The following is an 18,581-nucleotide window of genomic DNA, read 5'->3' on the forward strand; positions in this document are numbered from 1 at the left end:
TTTCAGTACAAAGTCCTCCCTTTTGGGTTAGCAGGGGCACCCGGGGTCTTCATGCAATTGATTAATGAAGTGTTACATGATCATTTGTTTAAAGGGGTCCTGGTTTATTTAGACAATGTTCTCATTTACACTGAAACCAAGGAGGAACACGAACGCCTCCTCAAACAGGTGTTAAGCAAGCTTAGAGATGCCAAACCCTATGCCAAGCTTTCCAAATGTGAATTTCACAAAACCCAACTTGACTATCTAGGCTATAGGGTATCTGACAAAGGCATTGAGATGGACCCTGAAAAAATTCAGGCGATTTTAAGTTAGGAACATCCCCGCACCCGGCGGCAATTACAAAGTTTTTTAGGGTTCAGTAATTACTATCGGCAGTTCATCCAGGGATTTGCTGAGATTGCTTTGCCCCTTACTGACTTGCTACATACCAGGGGTTTGGGAGTAACACGCAAGGTGAAAAATCCTGGGGCGGTGCTGAATTGGACACCTGAATGCCAGGCAGCATTCGAAAAGTTAAAAACCCTTTTCATGGCTGAGCCTATTTTACAGCACCCCGATCCTGATCGCCCTTTTGTGGTCCAAGTTGATGCTTCTGACTTCTCAATTGGGGCTATATTATTACAGAAAGATTCTGAAGATCACTTAAAACCCTGCGCTTATCTGTCCAGAAAATTTTCTGAAACTGAACGCCGGTGGCATGTTTGGGAAACAGAGGCTTTTGCTGTAAAAGCTGCTTTGGAAGCCTGGCGTCACCTCCTGGAAGGTGCTAAATGCCCTTTCGGGGTTTGGACTGATCACAGGAATTTGGAAGCCCTCCGCACCCCCCAGCGTCTCAGTCCTAAACAGATTCGCTGGGCTCAATTTTTCAGTCACTTTAACTTCCAGTTAAAATTTATTCCAGGAAAGAAAAACTTTCTGGCCGATGCTTTGTCACATTTGCCTCAGGACTCTGACCACATGGCAGATATAGTTGGGACTGTTCTCATTGAACCACAACTGGGCTTGGTTGCAGTCACCTGGAGCCAGACCCACGCGCAGGCAACCCCGCCCCCAGCTCCGTCTGGGAAGCAGAAAATGCAAGTTCCTTGTCAGTTACAAAAGGACTTTCTCCAGGCACTGAAATCTGACACTTGGTTGCTAGCTAATAGAGACAATGTTTCTTTTGAAGACGGTCTGGCGTGGGTGGAACACCGCCTTTATGTGCCTGAAACTTTGAGGGCTGATGTTTTGCAGCGTTCCCATGATGACAAACTGGCTGGACACTTTGGTTTTGTCAAAACCTTGCATTTGGTTCACCGTCAATTTTGGTGGCCGACCTTAAGGCATGACGTTAAAGACTATGTTGCTTCCTGTCCTGTTTGTGCCATGTCAAAGCGTAAAGGGGGTAAACCACAGGGGCTTCTGCAGCCAGTGGCCAGCCCAGCCCATCCCTGGGAGGAGATTTCTATGGATTTTATTGTGGACCTGCCTCCCAGTCAGAACAAAACTGTCATTTGGGTTGTAAAAGATTTTTTCTCCAAACAAGCCCATTTCATTCCATGTGCGTCCATCCCGTCGGCCCCGCAATTGGCCCGCCTCTTTCTCATCCACATCTACCGTCTCCACGGTAGCCCCTCTCATTTGGTTACCGACCGCAGGACACAGTTCACTTCCCAGTTTTGGAGATCATTTTTAAAATTGATTGGCACCAAACAGGCATTGTCCACATCATCGCATCCTGAGACTGACAGATCTACGGAGGTTTTGAACTCTACCCTTGAACAATTCCTAAGGGCATACATAAATTACCATCAGGACAACTGGGTTGACTTGTTGCCCTTTGCTGAGGTGGCTTACAACAATGCTGTCCATCAGAGCACTGGGCATACCCCTTTTCGGGTGGTTTCTGGTCATGACTTTTTCCAATCCCTGAGCTGCCACAAGCCCCTCCCCAGTCCTGACTGGGCTGTTCAGCTGGCTGATTCCTGGCCAGTGATTCAGCAAGCTTTGGCTGATGCCCAGTCTGCTTACAAATTCCAAGCCGACAAATGCCGTTCTGTGCAACATGATTTCAAAATTGGGGATCAGGTTTATTTTTCTACCAAATTCATAAAGTTCCCACAGCCATAGAAAAAGCTTGCTCCCAAATTCATTGGTCCTTTCCCTGTTATTGGTATTGTCAATCCAGTTACTGTTAAGTTGGATTTGCCTCACAATTTGAAACGTTTGCACCCTGTTTTCCTTTGCAGCCTTCTCAAGCCTGTCCACCACTCTTCCCACTGGCATCCCCAACCTCCTCCTCCTGCTCCGATCATGATTGATGGGCAGCAACACTTTGAAGTCAAGGAGGTCGTTGATTCCCGCAAGCTTCGGGGCACCCTCCAGTACCTGATCCATTGGAAACACTTTCCTCATCCTGAATGGGTGCCTGCTCGCCACGTTAATGCCCCTGATTTAGTTAACCGTTTCCACTTAGCTTACCCTTTGAAGCCTGCCACTTAGTTTTCTTTCTTTTGGGGGGGCGGTATGTCATGTTCACTGTTTCAATGTGCACTGTACATCGTAACGTTTCACATGCCATGGTGCTGACGCGCGTTTCTGTTGGGAGGGAGCTGCTGTGAAACGTTGTGCCAAGCTCTGTATCTAGGTTCATTTCAATGGAATGTGTTTGGGTTATGTGCTCTGCTCAAGGACTTTTCCCGCGGACCAGCAGAAGCCGTTAGGAGCACCTGGGATTGTGAGCCTGGGAAGATTCTATGGGGGGAGGAATCTCGTTTGTACCGAGGGTTTTTTAGTTTGCATTTGGCGCGCTTTTCCCATTCTCAGCTTTCTTTATGATCCTGCATACTATTCTTTAATAAATCAGATATCTTTATGAACCTGTTCATGAGTCTGATGGTGTTTTAGGATAGGCAATAATTACATTCAGCTAACTTTACAAGTGGTTCCATTTGGTGTATATGGGGATGAGACTTTGAGCCATCAGTCACTACAATATGGAATGCTTCAGGGCTTGATCTTCTGTAACATCTACATGAAGTTAGATGACCTCCAACTGGCTTTTGGAGGTCATCCAAAAGTTTGGAGTTTAGTATCAGCAATATGTTAATGATAGTCAGTGATACAACTCTACTCTGGGCTGTCCAGGAAATGTAGTCAAAATCATGACTATAGTGTCATGAAAGGACAGTAAACTGGCCATTATTTAATATATTTTATTGTATTTTTACTGATTGAAGAAGAACTTATGGGAGTTTCTGTCTCAAGTGCCAAAATATCTTGGCCAGTTTTGATTTGATTTGGTTAGGGTGGAGTAAGAATTCTATTTGCCTTTCTGCTTTTGGCAGTAAAATGTCTTAAGTTGCCATTATCAATACTGGTGAAATGGTGGAGAAAATCGCAGCAGAGGTCATCACCTTTAGTTTGGAAAAAGTCCTAGAATGCAATGAGAATAGCAGAAGTCCTATAAGATATGTTTGAGAAACCGTATAAATCCTTGAGGAAACCATCAAGTTGGGCACTTTCTTGATATTTCATCATTATTCTACCTCAAATTAGCCTCATTATGAGCTTGAAGAATTTGTGTGACAGAAGAAATAACCTGAATATCAAAATCAGTGAAAATACTATTTCTTCCACAGATGATCTGTATTTATGAGGAACAGAGATGTCCTCCAATCAATCAAGTTGACAAACCATTCTAAATGTTTAGGAATTAAGTGTATAAAGTGAAACAATGATAATCCTTTCCTAACATTTGCTGATCCAGCCTCTTTTCTTAAAACCTGCCCTTTCTGCTGGAAACAAATAGATTTCTCTCAGCACAAATATCTAATAATTTCTCAAGGAGCAATTTACAATACGTTAGAGTCACATCTCTACAAACACAACAGCAATCAGATAATAATTTCCTGTCTTTTCCTCACTACCTGTGGGTTAATAACAGCAGTCAGTTGGCCAGCTGGAAAATTGACTGGTAAAATATTTTAACTAAAAATCTTAGCAGGAACTGAGGCATACATTTTGACCTTCTATAAGAGCACAAAGATGAAATATTTACCTGGGGCTGCTGCCTAGCTGATGAGTCATCTGGGAAAAATGCAAAACATTAAACATGAGAGACAGAAAAAGGATTTCTAACAGTATTTTATGTAAATTCAGAGCATTTAATATTTAGAAATACTGCATACAATACATAATATAGGTGCTTGTAACACTATAAAGGGTAAACAAACTGTTACTGTATATGTGTTATGTTACTTTGGAAGTTATTTGGTACAAAATATTGCTTCCTCCCTTCTCACTCTAATGATACTCATTATTTAAAATCCTAAATGATTAACAGAAAATAATAAAGGCATAGAAAAGCTGTGTGATTGGATCCTGCTGGCTGACTCCTGAGTTGTACTGTTTTATTAATAAACTCATTTGAATTAATGGTTCTGTCGCTGGTTTTGTTGTATGTGGAGAAGTTGAAGTCAGAGCATGACCACTGATTATGTAGAAGGCAAATCCTGCTACAGGCATGTTCCTAAGATCAATAGATGTTTGTCAGGTATGCTAAGGAACTGTGGGAAAGAGAAAACTAATGGTCTTACTTGAGCTCCCCTCCCTTTCTCTTTCAACAGTACAAAAACAGGAAAACGATAAAATACTTAGGCCAAAAACTGCATCAAGAGCTTTTGGTGTGGGCTGTTTCAAGACATACAGCACATGGTTTTAAATTGGTGAATATTGCTATCAACAGTTGTAGCAGCTGTATTTTGTGGAAGCTACCAAACCAGATGTTCTTTCAGATACAACAATGTTATATTTGACATTTACTAAATCAATAGTATTAATGAAGTCACTGTCAACACCACCACAAGATCTTTCCGTCCCTATATTGGCATGAGTGTATCTGCATAATCCGGGCTTTGTTATATAGAGAAACTACTATGGAGGACATCTGAGGCCCATTTCTACATTCCATATCAGTCATATAATGTTCAGCTTCTGAAAAAAGACTGTTTGATCCTGAATAGATGGAAACAAGCTGTGCTTACTCAGTGCTCAAAGAAATGACTACTGTCCATGCTCAGGTATATTGTTCAGGGTCATCTGTGGGGGAGGGGAGGTCCAAAAAAGTCAAGATGGTGGCCATGACTGTGCAATCAAAGCCCTATATTTTTTTACATGCAATGTATCTTGACTTTTTTCACACGCACTTCCTCATCACTGCAGATGCCCTTGATGCTGTTCTTCTTTTACTATGTGATATATTCCAAGGGACATCACTTTTGCTGAAATTGAATCCTAAACCTTGTCCTCAACTGAACTTCTATAATTTGTTTTAATTGAGTATGTAAGATATGCTGGGGTGTTTATTAAAACCGACAGATCAGTAACATGGAAAGTGTAACTCAGACTGCTTTGTGAAGTTTATTGTAACATGATGATTCTGTCAGAAATATACTTGCACATTCTATTTCCTATAACATTCAGAGTAAATATCTTCTGAAGTTTTAACAAACAAGTTTTCAATATATTTTCTATATGCACCGGTATATTTAAATTTAAAATTGACCTGTGTCATCATAAAGGAGAAGGAAGATAATAGATTTTGCAATTCAGACTTCAACAATACATGGAAGAAGTACAGCCAGATGTGCAAGTTGGATTCAGAAGAGGCAAAGGCACATGAGGTCACAGTGCTAACATCCAATGGATAATGAAAAAGCCAAGGGAGTTCCAAAAAGACATCTGTTTCTGCTTTATTGATTACACTAAGGCTTTTTACTATGCAGCCCACAACAAACTGTGGATAGCCTTTAAAAACATGGGAATACCATTTGCCTAGTAATATGATGACTAGGATGCAACAATTAGAATGGAATATGGTGCAATTAAATGGTCCGAAATTGAGGAACTAGTGCCCTTATTTATTTAACTCTTTTGAAAATTATATCATGAGGAATGCTGAACCAGAAGAAATAGAAATTAGAAATAAAATTGCTGGGAAAAACATCAGATAAGCTGATGATACCATTTTGATGGCAGGAAGTGAGGAAGACTTAAGGAATTTCTTATCGAAGGAGAAAGTAGAGATTGCAGCAGCCCATCTGGTACTCAACAATAAAACAAAACAAAACCTTGTATCAAAAAATAATGCCAAAATGGAATTAGGTGATGGAGAAGTTGAAGTAGTTATAGACTTTGTCTTCCTAGACTCAAAAATTCACAGGCATGTGGACTGTGGCCATGAAAAATGAAATATCTGCTATTTCGGAGAAACACAATGACAAATCTAGACAAAATATTAAAGTGCAGAGACATCACACTGACAACCAAGGTCTATATTGCCAGTGCTATGAATTTCCCAGATGTAATTAATAGCTAAATAAAAAAAAGTTGATGCCTTTGAACTGTGGTACTGGAAAAAATTGGTGAGCATACTTTTGACCACAAAAAGAACAGTTGATTCAGTACTAGATGAAGGGAAAAAAAAAAAGACTGCTCACTGGAAGCATTAATGATGAAGGTAAAGCTTAAATATTCTGAACACATAATGCCACGGAAACTTGAAACAAAATCTATAGTCTTTTCTCCAATTTATATGTTCCAATAGAAGCAGGCAATATATTTACATATTTGTTTCGGGACACTTTTTCTTTCTGCATAAAGTTATTTTCAAAGTACTGTATCTCTTTATTTGCATCTTTGTATATTCCTTTTTTGGCTCTATTGTAGATCACTGACAAAGAAGGAGTCATTTAAGTAGCCACAGTTAATCACTAAATTTATGTGGTGTCAGCCTACTAATTAATATATGGGAGACATGGAACACAGGACACAGGATGGTTTCTTTCAGTCCAATAATTTTTTGACACTGTTCTTATATATCCAGCTTGAAAAGTACACTCAATATATATATCAGTGGACTTTAATTCTAAGTCATATTCTGTTGTACTGCATTTGTGTGAAGAAGATGATACAGGATTTTATATTAAATATGAAAGTTAAATGCAGCTTTTGAGGCCTTATATTTTCCAAACCAACTTGGCATGGATTTGAAATCTACCCAGAGGATGGGATTTCATTTTTTAATTTTATTTTTCAATTATATTTCATTCACAGTTTTTACTGGGAGGGGTTATGTTTTATAACTGTTGTAAAATCATACTAGCTAAACATTACAATATAAAATAGCATATATAACTCTGTTTGTTTGTTTTTTTAAATGGCATAAACTATCATAGGAACAGATGTTTTCCCTGGAAGGGTAGTTTCTAGTCCTATGCTAAAATAAGAACTATCTATGAAAGAATTTGTTAGTCATTAAAAAATTGTTTTTCTTTACACTTATAATAATAGAGTTGCATGGTTACAGTGGTATAGAAATTTAACAAGTAAATAAATATTCACAATAATGTTTCTAAATTTCAAGCTTTGTTTAGATCGTTAGCTGTGTCAGGATGTAACAGTGAAATAGCATATGATAATAATAACTGGTTACTTAACAGCAGTTCATGCCTACTGTCAAATAATCCCTACTTATGTCCTCTGCCTTGTACAAGAGATTAAATTAATCAGAAAGGAGGAAATTAAACCATTCCTTGTTGTTCTTTCACAAATGACAAATGGAAAACCAACTTCAAACTCTGATTTCAGATTCTGAATCAATATTAGCTAGAGCTCTTGGTTCAGACATTAACAAGTATTTTGCTTTCTTAAGTTTTGGGTTGGTTTCCCCATTCCCTCTGATGCAGCTGTTTTCTGATACCTGAATTCCTACTCATTACAACTGAAGGAGCCAATCTGTATGTACATTCCTTTGTTCCCAGGGACTGACTAATCCTCACACCCACATGTAGGAGTTCCAAATATGCATCACAGCATAACCTGATAAAAAGCTGGAATAGGATGTGACATTTCTTTCACAGGAACAGTCTACTTTATCAGATGACTTTGTTCTGTATACTTTGTCTGGAATTACATTCTTCATGAATTGGATGTCCTTTGGTTAGATAGTAAATTGAAATGCCATAGTCTTTTTTAATTCCACTGCAGTAGAGTCAATTGGTTATTGTGGCAAGTTTTCCCTTTGCATCAGTTTGATACAATGAATGAGATAAGCATTTTCCAGCTGGCATAGTATTATTATCTAAGCAGGGATTGTTGTTTTATTGGGAATGTTTATTACTCTGTGATGTCTTCCAGTAAAAAGACAGGACTTTGTTAAGTCCTGAGTATATATAAAAATCAGTAATGAATCATTGAAAAAATATGAAAAGTATTTAGTTTACATACTACGACGGCATTTGGAAAATATTTTCAATCCAGCTGTGAACATGATACATGATTAAAGCATCAACAGAACCTCATTGTATATATATTTCTTAGTAATGATAGTCCTTGCTTTGTGCATGTTTTTCAAATAATAATATCACATAGGATAAAGTAATATATCCTGGAAGGATTTATGTTCCAACCCTATCAATTGTTACAAGTGTGGAAGTCACCCAGGAATATGCAGTTATTCATTTATTCCACTGAAGAGCCAGCTCTTCAACAGCAAGTTGTGTCCATTTAAAAAAAAAGAATTTTATAAAGACATCATAGCTGATAACACATAATAACAAATACATATAAACTATAACACTATTATAGGAAATACTGTAAGCAATATTAACTAAAAGGGGGTGTGGGGAAAGAATGAAAAAAAACATTTTTTTTAAAAGGAAACATAACAAAAAAGGAATCCAAGATTTCAAAACTTCACCACTGTTCTTCAATATAAAAGTCTTAATTATGTATTTGTATTAAAATATTTGTATAAATTTGTATAAAAATCATTACTATTCAAATTTTAATTACTGAATTAAACTCATACCATAGGGAATTATATGGTCTAACTTTGCATCTTCATCACAGCCAATCTAATTCAAAGGCTGAAAGTTGATAAATTTAATTGAATCAACATTTAGAATCCAGTACAGTATTTTTGCTGAATCAAATTAATTTTGAAATCATACAAAACATACTTGACATTTCTTAAAAACTGAAGCCATTGATTTTCAGTATAAGATATTCCAACTTGCCATTGCATATTTCTTGTGCATTTCTTGTCCACATTTCTTGTAGAGTTTTAATTTTTGTACAACAAATGTTGATTTGGTCTCTATAAAGGCATTCTCCAATATATAATGCTTCAGAAATGTTGGAGGGCACCAAGAAGGCATCAGGGCCAAACAATAAAACTAAGAGGTACATAAATTGACATTTGGTTGTTTTACGCAAGTTATATTATTTTTATAATGTTTCAAATATTGTAAAGGTGTCATTACATACTAGTTTGACTGAAAGCATTAATCCCACTTTCTACTCAAATTTTGCAGTTTTCCAATCATTTTTAAATAGGATTACTCCATAGCATCAATTTTTATGGTATTTGGAGTCAAATTTAATTTTCTACCCAATAGGGCCCCTTCATTCCCTGCTATAGTAAGAATGAAAAACTTGCCAGAACCTTACAGTACCAAGTAATATTCTCCACTAAAGCCCACAGTGGTGAAATATCAATGTCTTTTTCATGTCAAGTATTCTTTAAAGTTTAGAAAATCAGAACCATCTTCACACATGACAGCCATAACTTTAAAAGAAAAGTCCTGGGTATTTGTTCCTTCCATAAAAAGTTCACCATTAACTTGTCATTGCATTGCATTGCATTAACACTGGCCATACTCTCAAAATGTCTGTGGGTTAAACCTTTTTATTTTTCAGTAGAGGTGAATGAGCAATGACCCTCCTTAATAATTTCTACAGGGACATTCCAGCTTTGGCCTTTTGGATTTATCTACCTTTTAAATCCAATGACTTCTGCCTAGCTGAATGGCTTTTATCCAGGGGTGTTATCTGAATTAGATCAGCAACAGGTTCCAACAGCAACAACTAGTTCTGTCCTGGCTCATCCTCTTCCTCCAGCTTGGCTGGCCCACTGCTGGCTTCTCAACCTGGATCTTTTCTAGCAGTGAACTGGCCTAGACTTGTTTTAAGCTGCAGCAGGTCACATTTGCCAACAGGGGCCATGACTGAAGAGAAAGCAGCCAGCAGGGGCACAGGCAGCAAGTGTGTAAAGGTGAGCAGTCCAATCCTGCTGCTGGAAATTATGAGCTCTCCCCTCAACTGGAGCCTGCTGGGCCTCTGTTCTGTTAAGTGTCCTTTCTCACATTTAATTAAGTTTATGAAGATTCTTAAGAACAGTGAATCTTCTGTTCAATGGGAAACTGCTACCTGCCCCAGTAAAGGTCACTCTGCTGGCTTTATCACATTTTGTTCTCAAGTCCTTAAATTTCACTATGCTTCTAGCTAAAGTTGTCTCCTGGGTTGACTTGAAGTTAATTAATATTAAAACATTCATTTTGTTTGCATTCCTCTCCACAGAGAAAATCTTACTATAAAAATGCCGTTCAATAGTCAGTAATTTATTTCGTTTTTTAAAAAACATTGCAACAAATCAAACTGATTTTAACAGAAGAAACATGGTTTTAAAATTCTCCAGCAGTGCTCATGTTAGACTACACAGAATTTTTGTTCCCATATTTGTATATATGTTCAAATCTTAGGTCCTGTCCATAAAAGAGGCAAGGAAAGGGTTAAGTAATGTGCTATTGTAGGGTGAGGGGAAGTTTAACAATGATGTTGACAGACTCTTCTGAACTATATAAAGCTATGAGATCAGACATCAGAAAACTCCACCTTGCAATCTTGAGCCACAAGCACATCTTTTAGGAGGGAATCCTATCCCATAACGAACTGACCTCGAATAGCTTCAGTTAACAGGAAGAAACGCTGAAGCCTCAAGAACACGACAGAGAAACTAAATCTGAGGGGAGCTCTGAGAATCGTTCAGTTGTTAGTCATAGCCACTGCTTCTCTACTGGGAATGATGCTAGTCTGGAGTTTTAAGATCATGAAGAAAAGACAACTCTTCTGGGCAACCTTCTGTGTTTTGTGCCTGCTGGGTGAGTATCTGAAAAGAACATACAACTGATTAACCTCTTATGCACAGAAGTGAAAGAATGGAATGAGTCTGTATTCCATAGTTTATGGAATAATAATAGAAGCATGTACTTTTTTAATGTAATGTCAATTCATGTGAGGTTCGAAGGGCAAATAAAAGTAGTAAAAGACTGTGGTATGGAATCAAAATCTTCTGAATTGGCAATTTATAGACAGAAATGGTTACAGCTGTGTAGCTTCCCTTTATGAGGAAATGCTATACAGAAGCATACAGATAACAGATGCAGGTGTTTATTCACTGCTTTGCATCTGTAGGATCCTTCCCACAGATCATCAAGAAAGCTTAGTTATCCTAGCATGTATTTTCATCATTCATTCTTAACCCAGACTATGTAACTAAATGCAAAAATAGTTTGTAATAGTTTTTTTTTAAAAATGCTATGCTTGTAATCCTCAATGTCTATGCTATACAATTTATTGCTTAAGTAGCCTAAAGCAGTAGATTCAGTTTGCTAATTAGTGTATTTATTTAAGGTTAGCCCTTAAAATTTACCCCCCAAAATCCCCACTGTCCAAAGTTTGCACTATTTATCAGTGCCATTGCTAATTATTATCTTTCTGCAAACACTTAAAAAATATAGCATGATAAAATATATTGGGGAGTGTGTATGTGCTTGCGCGCATGCCTTCAAGTCAGTGTTGACTCCTGATGAATGCCTGGACAAGTCCCTGCAGTTTTCTTGGCAAGATTTCAGAAGTGGTTTACCATTGCCTCCTTCCTAGGACTGAGAGTGAGTGACTGGCCCAAGGTCACCCAGCTGGCTTTGTGTCTATGGTGGGACTAGAACATGGATTTTGATTTGAATGTGTTGTATACTGCAATATCCACACTTTTTAAATAAATATTTTACTGAAAAACGTTCATTAATATGGTCAAAACCCCCCACAATAATAAGCATTAAAGCAGATGAATACATTCACCAGTTGATACTGCATTTCAGAGTTTATTAGACCAAATGTGAGAATATTTCACCATTCAAAAAGTCCTTCCATGGTGAATCATGGGATGTGGGTGATGTGCCACTGTATTGTCTTTTTTTTTCCGATTCATTTTCATAGTTAATAAAGTTGTATCACAATGTGAAGAAGTTGTCAGATGATGATGATGATGACAACGACATTGCTCTTATTTGGATGAGAATGGCCCACAACTGATTGGACCAAAGGCGAACTGAAATGTTTTGTCCAAAAAAATCAACCAGCCTACTTTAATTTCTCTTTAGCACATCATTAGATGGTACATCCTATCAGATAGTATACTGGTCTTTTTCTGAATGTTTTGTATCTGTTGTACTTTGAAGCACTCCCCAAAGGATCCCCAACTGCTCTGTAGTTGACATGGCTACTTTTTTGTATTTTGCAGCTTTTCAGATTTAGTTAAATCCACCTGTCTTGAAGTCAAGACACAGTTTACATAGCAATTACGTCTGCTTCTCCAAATACCCAGAAATGTATATTTGACACCTGCTGGGAACCTGCACTTGGTCCAGATTCCCTGACAAACATCCACAGTGTATTTGAGACAAGTGCCTACTGTTAAATATATTCCTAGAATAATATATCTATCATATAAAGCATTTACAAGTTTTTATGGAATAGCAGACATATAGTATAAATGAAACTTCTTTTTAAAAAATTCAACTATACGTTGCTGTTTTACTGGATGCAGATAATCAGTGTCTTAGTATCGGTAACATATTGGGGTGGGGAGAACAATATCTGGCCTGTAAATAACTGGAATAAGTAAAATGTGTTACTTTGAGCCATCCATCTTTGTGCCCTGATTTGCAACTGCTGAGAATCTGATATGCCTGAGAAAGATGGGAAATCTGCATGTGATATTCATGTAATAGCTTGAATCCTTTTTTAATGTCACATATGAAAACTGCCTCATAATTAACTCAGTTGCTGTAATTATATCTGGTTTGGTCTGAGTGTGTGTGTGCGTGTGTCTATTTCTCTATTCTATGCAGTATTTTCAAGTACTTTATTAGCAATTTAAAAATTTCTCATATTACTGGAAGAGCAACTTAACTTCCCAGTTTCTACGTGCAGGTTTCAATCCATAGAGTGGCCCTTAAGTAGAAATGAGAAAAACATGGAATCGGTTTTGCAAATGTACAGCTGATATACAGAAAAATGACTATATGGATGTATATTTCAATCTGCCTCTTAATTTCATTCATGTTCTACTGAAAGGTTGAGATGCATCTTGAAAGAAAATGCATCCGAGGCATTGAATTGGGGCCAAGAGAGAAAAGGCTTCCAAAAAGTGGTTGTGATTGTTTACCATTTCAGATATGCATGTGGAGTTCGGGTTTTGGAATTTGTTGATATTTGGCAATCATTTTTAAGGAGATTATTGTGCTTATGGATTCTTGAATTCTTTCCCACCATCTTTATAATATTTTCACCCCTCCCTCCCTCTCTTTGGCAAAATGTGCAGAAATACACCCAAGAGAGATACCATGTTCAAGTTTCTTTGCATAGATGTTCAGATATATCCTAAGAAATCAGGTTGTATTTCTGTGTCAGAAGGGTGGATGATTTTCTTTTAGACATGTAAACTCAGAAGTTTACTAGAGTTATGAACAAGCCAAACCTTTTCATCACATTCCATGAATGTAGCAAAGAGGAAAATAATTTGCTAAGAGGCTTGATTTAAATTGTCAGGGTACTATCTCTTGGAGTTTACGAGCTAAAGTTCCTCATTGCTTAAGAAAGATCAGAATACTGTCTCTGACAAACAAAAAACAAAACAAAAACAAAAACAAAAAAACAGAGCAGACAATTTCTCAGAAAAGGTTTGGTTGCATCCATTTTTTTTAAGTGATGTCTATTAATACTGAAGAACCAGAATGACTTAGAGACACAGACCTATGGAAGTAAAAATAAAAGATGGCATCTGGCATGTGAGAACATATTTTCTTTTGATAATATTACAGAATCCACAATCAAGAATATGGCCTGTTGGAAGCAACTTTAGATATGAAACATGCTCTAATTGACATGTGGCTGAAAAGATGCACATTTGTTTGTCCAACAGTCACATTCCAATGTTCCATTTTAACTTTCCCCTATCTGCTTTCAGCATCAATTGTCTTGGCCATGGCCACACTGGCAAATTGCTGGGGTAAACGTAAAGGGCAAAAGAGAATTGAGCGCTTCCACATTCTGAACTTCCCAGCTTTGGAAACAAGCATATTGTACATTGCATTTGTTTACCAATTACTTAATCAAACAATTATTCATTATTTATTTGCTTGTTTGGGTCATTTAACGAGACAGTTATCTATTGTTGCATATTTTTCTTCTACCTTGTTTACCTCAGCAAACAGAAATGTCTGAAAAAAAATTTAAATGCTTCTTCATAGACTTATGTGTGGGGATTTATTTAGTTGTTTGTTTCTTCTGTTTGTTTCCTTTTGTATCAAGTCATCAAATGATACTTTGCTTTGAATTTGCGAGGATCTAGGAGACAGCTACTGTAAAATGATACGATTATCACTTCACACTGGTTTTACTGAGAATAAGACCTATATGGGTATGTAGCTTCCCTTTTCATCAAGAGAGCATGTGCTGTAAAAGCATATTACTTTAGGGGATCTCAAAGCTGTCATTGCAAATTGAGATGCATGTATGTAACATATTGCTAAAATACCACCTTGACTTGTGTATTTTTCTTTTATAGGTGCTTCACATACTATATGTTACGTGTCTAAACTGTTTTCTATTTGCATTGTTGAAGTCTAAAGGAGGGCATCAAACATATGCATGTAATGTATTATATTCTACCCTTGCCAGGGCGCTGAAAATGCCTGTAAGCCTGATAAACCATTGGTTAGTAATCAATACTGCCCAGAGTCCCTCCTTGTCAGGGGAGATGGGGGATGATTAAAAATTTGATAAATAAATAAATAAATAAATAAATAAATAAAATACATTTGCCAAATATTGCACTCAAAAGAATCCTCTTACATGGTCATAATGGTAACTTAAGAAATGAACTGTGACTATAGAGTGTTGTATGATAGTATCACAGATAAAAAAACCAGTATTTGAAGATCAGACTGAGCTTAATTTAGTCCAGATTTTCGAATGGACAATGATACAAATTCTAATAGGAAAATAGGAGGAGGAAGGAGTATTAGATATGTTTGCCACCTTGAGTTATTTATAAAAATAATAAAGGCAGGATAGAAAATAAATAAATAAATAACTGATGGCACAAATTGTTATATTTGGGATGGCACAAATTGTTATAATTGTTATATTTGGAATAAGAATATTTCATTCAAAGGAAGTACTGTTAATTAAATTATTTAGAACATGATATAATTATTCAAGATGACTATTTGGGGGGGGGGGGTGATATACTTTTGAGGTTATCTTGGGCCTCATAAATAATACTTAAAAATTAGTTAGAAATAAAAAGACATTTCAGAAAGTTTTCAGGAGCATTAGAATATGAGCAATCTGAATCTGAAATCCGCATATATTATATTATATTGATGCTAAATTTAATTTTAGCACTTATATGTTCATTTTGTTTCTAGCGTATGCAACTTGGAATGGTGTGGGAAACTTGGAAAAGTGTAGAACTTTTGTTATAGTAAGAATTATTTCAGGCTTAATTCCAATCCTAATAAAATTTAAAAGTCAAATTACTTGAGCTAAATTGAAATAGAATGCTAAGCAGTAATACCCTAATATTATATAATCAGCTGTGCTCTGGGTGTTTATAGAATTGGTTTTTAAAGTTTGAAAGATGACAAAACTCAGATGTTCATATCATATATAATTCATTGACTGAAAAGTAAAGTATTTATGTAGTAGGCACCTTAGCTGTTGCATTTGAGTAGACTGTTGATTAGCTGAGCATGGAGCTTGCTTAACAGGGTGATGTAATGTTTTAAGTTGTCATCTTCTCTCCTTCTCACATTCTCTTCAGTCTTTTCTTTGCATCATTCGTGACTGTTAAAGCCCACACCCATATCCTGCCTAGGGCCATGTGGAAAAGGAAAAAGCATCTGGAGGAGGGAATGGGTAGAATTTTATCAGATACTTCCAGAGGGAAGAGGACTCCACCCTTCTGAATTCCTGCCACGTGGCTGGAGAAGAGCAAAGTTAAAGATTCATGAGTAATGTTGCTCAGAATCCCCAAAGGTGGTACTCATTATAGCTATTGGCAGAATAAAACATAAATACAAAAATCTTGGCTTCTCTAGTTCGATTTCCCATTTCCTCCAACAAATGAAATTCTGAACCTCATCTTTGCCCACACGGCAGTGTGATATTAATTTCAATCTGTTCTTCTATCAGTAGAATTCTCAGTTACAGGTGGTCAGGTGGTCAGATAAGAGGATATACAGTTTTAGAATATCAAGGATACAGAGCCATTCTTACATTGCTTTATAGCTTTGCAAGGGCACTCTCTGGAAGGAATGAAAATTCATACCAGCAATTTACAGCATATCCAACCATTGTTGTAGTGATATATTATTCATGAAGACAGGTTTTAGGTTGCTACAGCTAGGGCTTAGTGGTATTATAAATTGCTAGTGTGGAAGTCCTCATACTGAAATAATACAAGACTTACTGAACATCAGTGTTATTGAGCTAAAACCTGTACACAACAAGACTTGGCAATTGATTCAAGAGCTTTTGGAGTTTCTCACAGACACACTTATATATGTGTATATATGTACAGTATATGCACACACATATACATATGTACATACACACCCACATAAAATTTCTCACATGTATATATTCTATGTATCATCAGGTCCAATTCTAATTCCTCAGACTATGTTGTTGCATTAGATATGATATAATATTAAGCTGTACTTATGGTCAGCATATGGAGGCAAGGAAGATTTACTACTCTACTTAAACAGTGTAAGTCTTGCCTTGCTTTACTTTTTTTTACATTGTTTTAAAAAGTACATGGTTTGAACATGCAAAGCAAAAGCAAGTTTACAATGCAATTTGTTCCATTTAGCAGCTTTAGCAATGAAATATACATTAGTATATACTTATTCCACTCTATTCCTAGGATGAAGGGTACCTTGTAACTGTTTCATCAAAGGCATATCTATCATAGTCACAAAATGATTCACCATCTAACAAATGGGTATAGGTGGTTTGAATATAGATCATCCTTAAAAAGAGGAAGCGGTCATTTTGCAACTCATCATTTTTCCCTTTTATTTGCTTTTTCTTAAAATGAGACTCTATCAGACATGTGCAATTTGATCTAATTCTGTTCAGCCTTCCATTTTCAGAACAGAAACAAAGGCAGATGCATTACAAGCCAGTACCTTCTCTGCATTTTAGTCTGTCACCCATAGTTCCAACGTGCAATACGTGTAATGCAGATGACTGACTTGAAGATTTCACCTAAAAAGGAGCAAGCAAACTTTCAGGTTCCAAAGCGATGTATGAGGAAATTAGTTGTAGCTCAGGAAACAGTGGCAGGTAAAGGGGGATATGGTGATTGTTCATCTGGTTGCTTCTTTCCTTCCTTATAGGACAGTTTTATTTTCCAAATAGCTGTTGCAAAGGGAGATGACAAATGCTGCAGGTGTGATGATTGTATAACCACACTCAAAAGGAGAGGACAAAACTTAAATATAGTAGTTAATACTCTAAATGCAGCAACTGTAAGCTTCATGGGTTCAAAGTCAGCAAGGCAAAGGAATGTCTTATCTGAAACTGATACTCTGGTAGAATGGTGGAGAAACAGAATCTTGCAGAGTATTTCTGACTATTTCAGGATCTCCATCAAATTGAAAACTGTGATTGGGAATGAAGGAGACATGTGATGGCCTGATGCCTTTTGACTTCTCTAAGGCAAATTCTACAATGGCCAGAGCAGCGGCTAGCCGTTGCTGTATAAAAAGGAGGACAATTGCATGAGACCCAGGATTTTGATGCTAAAGTAGGATTTCTAAGTCGAGACTTGAATGTAAATACAGTATTTTGCCTCATACTTCCTGGACATGCTCTTTAAATAACAACCCCTCCCTTTCCTCAATAACTGCAACAGACCTATGGTTTCTGTTGCTTCTTTTAGGGAAAGCAGAGAACAATCCTTCATGACATACAGACTGATGAAGGATTAACATGTTTTTTACCCTCCTTAGAGTAGCTTTGTAAGGTCTTCTTTAAAGTTACAATGTCTATAGTTATCACATTTATTAGAACCAGACAGATGTGCCAATAAGAGCCAGTAAGAGAGCAGCTTACTAGTAACCATAGAACAGGAAAAATTGATGACAGATGTATCATATAGTAGATCAATGGCTCCTTAGCAGGTCTAGGCAGCAGTGCATCTGCTCACAATACTCCAGGTTTTACTACAGGTAGTTGGGCTTAAATATGAGCATAAGGCCAAAGAACACTTGGATGCTCAGAAAGCAAGGAATTGGATCTCATATATCCATTTTTTACATACTATACAATTGTTGACAATATTCAATAGGGGTGTTTGCTCTTTGTTATCACCCTAAGAGGATAATTTGCCATATTAAGTA

General features: G+C 37.0%; 1 protein-coding gene across 1 annotated transcript in view; it reads left to right on the forward strand.

Annotated features, from left to right (window-relative positions):
• The first annotated feature begins 10,698 nt into the window (after positions 1-10,698).
• CD34 (CD34 molecule) overlaps positions 10,699-18,581 on the forward strand; it is a 34,875-nt gene continuing 26,992 nt past the window's right edge. Inside the window, exon 1 of the mRNA XM_063297456.1 lies at positions 10,699-10,985. Coding sequence (XP_063153526.1) covers positions 10,907-10,985 — 79 coding nt within the window. The 5' untranslated portion in view covers positions 10,699-10,906. The remainder of the gene's footprint in view (positions 10,986-18,581) is intronic.

The sequence above is a fragment of the Candoia aspera genome, chromosome 3 (genome assembly GCF_035149785.1).
Source record: "Candoia aspera isolate rCanAsp1 chromosome 3, rCanAsp1.hap2, whole genome shotgun sequence".
NCBI lineage: Eukaryota > Metazoa > Chordata > Lepidosauria > Squamata > Boidae > Candoia > Candoia aspera.